At 41.3% G+C, this 5,812-nt stretch overlaps 1 protein-coding gene across 2 annotated transcripts; it reads left to right on the forward strand.

The window, feature by feature from the left end:
• The first annotated feature begins 1,106 nt into the window (after nucleotides 1-1,106).
• Nucleotides 1,107-5,473, forward strand: LOC106306221 (C2 and GRAM domain-containing protein At1g03370). 2 transcript variants are annotated; one of them, XM_013742761.1, is made up of 9 exons: nucleotides 1,107-1,841; nucleotides 1,912-3,135; nucleotides 3,227-3,409; nucleotides 3,496-3,602; nucleotides 3,675-3,779; nucleotides 3,872-3,988; nucleotides 4,073-4,335; nucleotides 4,472-4,637; nucleotides 4,758-5,473. In XM_013742761.1, the coding sequence occupies exons 1-9, from the start codon at nucleotides 1,496-1,498 to the stop codon at nucleotides 5,235-5,237; spliced, it is 2,991 nt and encodes a 996-aa protein (XP_013598215.1). In that variant the 5' UTR covers nucleotides 1,107-1,495; the 3' UTR covers nucleotides 5,238-5,473. The 2 variants fall into 2 exon arrangements, with proteins under 2 accessions (XP_013598215.1, XP_013598214.1); XM_013742760.1 differs by having other exon boundaries at nucleotides 3,496-3,779.
• Nucleotides 5,474-5,812: the final 339 nt, after the last annotated feature.

Below are 5,812 nucleotides of genomic sequence, written 5' to 3' on the forward strand. Positions count from 1 at the left end.
GTTTGCGAAAAATTCACTGTGTTTGAGTTGGTGGCATTTTTAAGTCTTGAACCACTCATAGTTAATATCTGTCGGGTTTACTTTACCAGGAGGTGAACATGATATCTTGAACCAACCGGTGTTTTATGTAGACCGAGACAACATGCATAACACAGCTTCATTTTCTCGTAGAACTTAGTTCTCTATTGTGTTCATTGTGGCCCTGAACTATTCATGGTTTTCATGAGTGAACTTAGAGAATATAGTCTTGCATTCATTCTCCTAGAAACGGCCCCATTTCACACTCATTAGGTGATTGACCATGAAAAGTATTGAGTAATACTCCGCTTTAGAAGCTATGGAATCATTAAAAGCTTATGCTTATCCTTATCACATTCTTAAGCACTTTATCATCTTAGGAGCTGGGAAGAGACAACTTTGTCTCAAGTGCTTTGGTTAGATTTTGTTTGATTTTGTTTTCCCTTTGAACCTACGTCTTGGGATCTCCGGTCATGATAGGTAGGGTTGCAATCAAGCATCCTCATTCGTTATAGGCTTTAAACTCATTCCTTTTGATGATTTAGCAACAACATCTCGTGGCAAACCTTTAGTAAATGGATCCGCTAGGTTGACAGCCGATTTGAGGAATAATGTCATTAATCTCGCGAAATAATATATTTTGATTGATTCAATTATTGTGGCATAAATTAAAAGTTTTAATTTCTTTTAGTCTATACCCTAGTGGATGAGTTAAATCTGCTGAAAATATAGAATAAGACAAAAATGTGCACACATTCTTTACAATTTAAGAAGGTCAAGTAGAAATTGGGCCTTTTAAAAGCCCAATATATGATTGCACGGCCTTACGAAAGCGGTTATTCGTTAATATATATAGGCAAAAGAGGAAAACTGAAACTGAGAAGATCAAAGCCTCCTTACTTCTCACTAGTAAAGACCAAAAAGAGAGAGAGAGAGCCACCGTAATCGGGAATCTAGCACGTAAAATAGAAGCGAATATTTCGCAGGAGCTACTTTCAATCGGCGAAAGGAAAAAAAATCTAAATCCAAAATTATTATAACAAAAAAGAGAATAATGTGAAGAAAAAAAAGCTTGACGGGTTCCGTACGTGAGAAAGAGAGATTGAAATTGAAAAGAAAAAGAAAATGTGAAAAAAAGGAAAAGGTCATTCATTTTAGAGAATGAGAAAAGTCAAATCCTCAACGCCTTCTTCCTCAACCCCTCTTTGACGCGGAATTGATCATAAGTCTCCGGCTAATCCCCAAAAAACATCTCTCGCTCTAATGCCCCCCACCGTCATTGATTGTTTACGATTGTTATGATCATCCTTATCTGATTTTTTTTTTTGTGTGATCCGTTCTTCGTCAATGGCGGGCCCTCTCCCGTAAAGACCATCCCTTTCCCAACTCTCTGCTCCATTATTCATTCATTACCCTTTTGTTTTCTTTCTCCTCCTTCCTCGATCGATCTCATTTTGTGTTGAATAGAGAGAGAGATATGAAGCTCCAGGTCCGAGTCATTGAAGCGAGGAATCTTCCCGCCATGGATCTCAACGGCTTCAGCGACCCTTACGTCAGGCTGCAGCTCGGCAAACACAGGTCGAGGACCAAAGTAGTTAAGAAGAACTTGAACCCCAAATGGGGCGACGATTTCACCTTCCGCGTCGACGATTTGAAAGACGAGCTCGTCGTCTCTGTTCTCGACGAGGATAAGTACTTCAACGACGACTTCGTTGGCCAGGTCCGTGTTCCCGTTTCTCAGGTCTTCGATGCCGAGAATCAGTCCCTTGGCAGTGTTTGGTATCCTCTTTTGCCTAAGAAGAAAGGCTCCAAGAAGGATTGTGGTAACGCCTCTTTATCTCTTTTGTCTGTGCTTTAAAGTTGGAGACTTTGACTTTCCATTATGATGTGTAGGTGATATACTTCTAGGGATTTGGTTCAGTCAGAAGAACTCTGTTGTTGATTTGAACTCTTCTGCGGATCAGAGGTCTTCTGACGTGGGGATGGAGACTTCTGCTGATCCCTCCACTTGCGCCTCTCCTTGTAGATCCGAAGATGCTGCTTCCTCTTCCAAGGACTCGCAGAAGTCATTAGCTGGACGAATCGCTCAGATTTTTCAGAAGAATGCTGATGCTTCAGCAGCGCCTACACCGTCGATTAGCAGGAGCATTGACGCTTCTGAACCATCGTCTGAGATGTCTAGATCAATCTTTTCCCTTGAGTTATCTGAAGACGAGTCATCTCTCGCTTCCTTTGACGAAGTTATGAAGGCTATGGAGTCGAGAGATCAGGAAGTTGAAACTCCTAGTAATCTACCAGGCGGGATCCTTGTTGACCAGTTGTTTATGATCACACCATCAGATCTTAACACCGTACTCTTTGCACCGGATTCGAGTTTCTATACATCCTTGACTGAGTTGCAAGGGACTACGGAGGTTCAGATAACACCGTGGAAGCTTGAAAACGAAGGCGAGAGTGCTAAGCGGGTTGTGAGTTACCTCAAGGCCGCGACTAAACTTATTAAGGCTGTCAAAGGCACAGAGGAGCAGGCCTATCTCAAAGCGGATGGAGAGGTTTACTCTGTTTTAGCTATTGTTTCCACTCCTGATGTCCCGTTCGGAAGTACCTTCAAGGTTGAAGTGCTTTACTGCATCTCTCCTGGTCCCGAGCTGCCTTCTGGGGAGCAGTGTTCCCGTTTGGTGATTTCATGGAGGTTGAATTTTCTTCAGAGCACCATGATGAAAGGTATGATAGAGAACGGAGCAAGGCAAGGGCTAAAAGACAGCTTCGAACAGTATGCAACCTTGTTGGCTCAAAATGTAAAGCCTGTGGATTCAAAGGACATTGGGGTGAACAAGGATCAAGCTCTGTCTTCCTTGCACGCTGAACCCCAATCAGACTGGAAATTGGCTGTACAGTATTTCGCCAACTTCACCGTGTTTTCCACTTTCTTGATTGGTGTGTATGTATTTGTACATATTATGTTGTCCTTACCTAGCGCAATTCAAGGGCTCGAGTTTAGTGGCCTTGATTTGCCGGATTCAATTGGAGAGTTTGTTGTTAGTGGGGTTCTCGTTCTTCAGTGCGAAAGAGTATTGCAGTTGATTTCACGTTTCATGCAGGCAAGAAAACAGAAAGGTAAATATCCATGAAGATGTAGCTCTCTCGTTGTAGCTTCTGTGTGTATCTGACTGATCATTAACTTTTTTCTTATAAAAAAAAATTGTAGGCAGTGATCATGGCGTCAAAGCTCATGGAGATGGTTGGTTGCTAACCGTTGCTCTAATAGAGGGGGTTGATCTAGCAGCTGTAGATCCAAGCGGGCATTGTGATCCGTATATTGTATTTACTTCCAATGGGAAGACGAGAACCAGCTCTATCAAGTTCCAGAAATCTCATCCTCTATGGAATGGTAAATTGTTGCACTATGGTTTACTTATGTCTAGTTATTCTTGAATGATTATGATCTTTGATTTGTCATCTTCTTGTTTTGTGCAGAAATATTTGAGTTTGATGCGATGGCTGATCCTCCTTCTGTACTGAATATTGAAGTTTACGATTTCGACGGACCTTTCGACGAGGCTGTTTCATTGGGACATGCTGAGGTAAACTTTGTGAGATCTAATATATCTGATCTAGCTGATGTGTGGATTCCACTACAAGGGAAACTGGCTCAGGCTTGTCAATCCAAACTGCACTTGAGGATATTCTTGGATCATACAGGAGGTGGAGATGTTGTTAGAGACTATTTAACTAAGATGGAAAAAGAGGTTGGCAAGAAGGTATATGTTGCTACTACTTTATTCTCTCAGTCAAACATTTAATATGCGCTATTGTTAGTGTGCGTTCTTATCTACCAAAATTGAAATTTCAGATTAATGTGCGGTCTCCTCAAACAAACTCAGCCTTTCAGAAGCTGTTTGGTCTCCCGCAAGAAGAATTTTTGATTAATGACTTTACATGTCACTTAAAGAGGAAAATGCCTTTGCAGGTGACGAGATCTTGATGTTCATCACATTGTTTTAGTATTCAAACTGCTTCCTCTTTTCAATTAATTTAGTTTTGTTTTCTGCAGGGTCGCCTTTTCCTGTCTGCAAGAATAGTTGGATTTTACGCAAGCCTGTTTGGTAACAAAACGAAGTTCTTTTTCCTGTGGGAAGATATAGAGGATATTCAAGTGCTTCCTCCCACTCTTGCTTCGATGGGGAGTCCCACTGTCGTCATGACTCTCAGACCAAATAGAGGAACGGACGCGCGGATAGGCGCAAAAACACATGATGAGGAAGGCAGGCTTAAGTTCCATTTTCATTCATTTGTGTCTTTCAATGTAGCACAAAAGTAAGTGACGAGTCCTTCTCTTTCCCTGATGGTTTATTTGTTAATATTAGCTTGCTCACTCATATCAACGTCCTAGTTTTTTCTGTCCCCAACCAATTTGCTTAGCATGACTTGCCCTTTTTTCTGTGTGTTATAGGACAATAATGGCTCTGTGGAAGGCAAAATCCTTGACGCCAGAGCAGAAAGTGCAAGCTGTTGAAGAGGAATCAGAGCAGAAACTACACAGTGAAGAGTGTGGTTCGTTCTTGGGTATTGATGACGTCAGATTCTCTGAGGTCTACTCTTTGACTCTCTCTGTTCCGGTGAGTTTTTCCCTTCCACTGCAATGTGTTACATGGAATTGACTCTTAAATCTTTTGGCAAGAATGTATATTGAGTTTTGAATATCGTCTCATGCATTGACTCTCTAACTAACTCTGTAGGTAAGTTTCTTTATGGAGTTGTTTGGTGGGGGTGAAGTAGATCGAAAGGCTATGGAGAGAGCGTGTTGTCAGAGCTATTCATGCAGCCCATGGGAGTCAGAGAAGGCTGATGTGTATGAGAGGCAGACATACTACAGAGATAAGCGGATATCACGTTATAGAGGAGAAGTAACAAGCACCCAGCAAAAGACCCTTGTGCCAGATAAGAATGGGTGGCTTGTGGAAGAGGTCATGACTCTCCATGGAGTTCCGTTGGGAGACTATTTCAATCTCCATCTTAGGTACCAGATTGAAGAAGTGGCCTCGAAGCCAAATACAACATACGTGCGAGTATACTTTGGGATTGAATGGCTAAAGAGCAGTAGACATCAGAAAAGGGTGACAAAGAACATCCTGGTAAACCTGCAGGATAGGCTCAAGATGGTATTTGGATTCTTGGAGAAGGAATATAGCAGCAGACAACAGCAGCAAGTAGCATGATATATATATTTATATATATAGACTTTGGTCTGAGAATGGAGGGCCATTGTAGCTCTCAACTCAAGCTCAAAGCATTCCTTATTCTTCTTACGTCATATAATTAGATGACTTGTTGTCTGTAGTGAAAACAGAGTTTTGTGATTATTGTTGGTGATGCTCTGCCTAAACCTCTTCGAAAGTGATCAAATTGTGGTCACTTCGTGTGTTGTTGTTCAATGCATGTTTTCTCTTCTCTAGTTGCTATGTTTTTTTATAATAAGCTCTAGCTCGCACCTTCTAATATTTGTGTCTCTGAATGCGAGGTAGTAATCTCTACTAAAGAGCTTCAGTACAGACAACAAACCCTGAGCACCTTCTAATATCTGTGTTGTTATGTGCAGATCTGTGTGATTGCTAATGTCTGCCCCTGAAAACATTGATGAAGTTTTTGCATTTGTTCCATTGATTAAGGTATGCATTAGTGTCATCAGGATCTACGGCTTGTTTCTTATACTTTTATGTTTCTATTTTTCCTGTTTTCATCCTGAATTTGTATCAAAACGGAATCTGAGTTTGTTTGTGGTTTCTTGCTTTGT

Source organism: Brassica oleracea, chromosome C7 (assembly GCF_000695525.1).
Source record: "Brassica oleracea var. oleracea cultivar TO1000 chromosome C7, BOL, whole genome shotgun sequence".
Classification (NCBI taxonomy): domain Eukaryota; kingdom Viridiplantae; phylum Streptophyta; class Magnoliopsida; order Brassicales; family Brassicaceae; genus Brassica; species Brassica oleracea.

Excerpts from the sequence above, each read along its gene's own strand:
- LOC106306221 (XM_013742760.1), top strand. The coding sequence starts at position 1,496 with ATGAAGCTCCAGGTCCGAGTCATTGAAGCGAGGAATCTTCCCGCCATG. Across the intron at positions 1,842-1,911 it reads AGGCTCCAAGAAGGATTGTG|GTGATATACTTCTAGGGATT; the intron begins GTAACGCCTCTT and ends TATGATGTGTAG. Across the intron at positions 3,410-3,495 it reads ATCTCATCCTCTATGGAATG|AAATATTTGAGTTTGATGCG; the intron begins GTAAATTGTTGC and ends TGTTTTGTGCAG.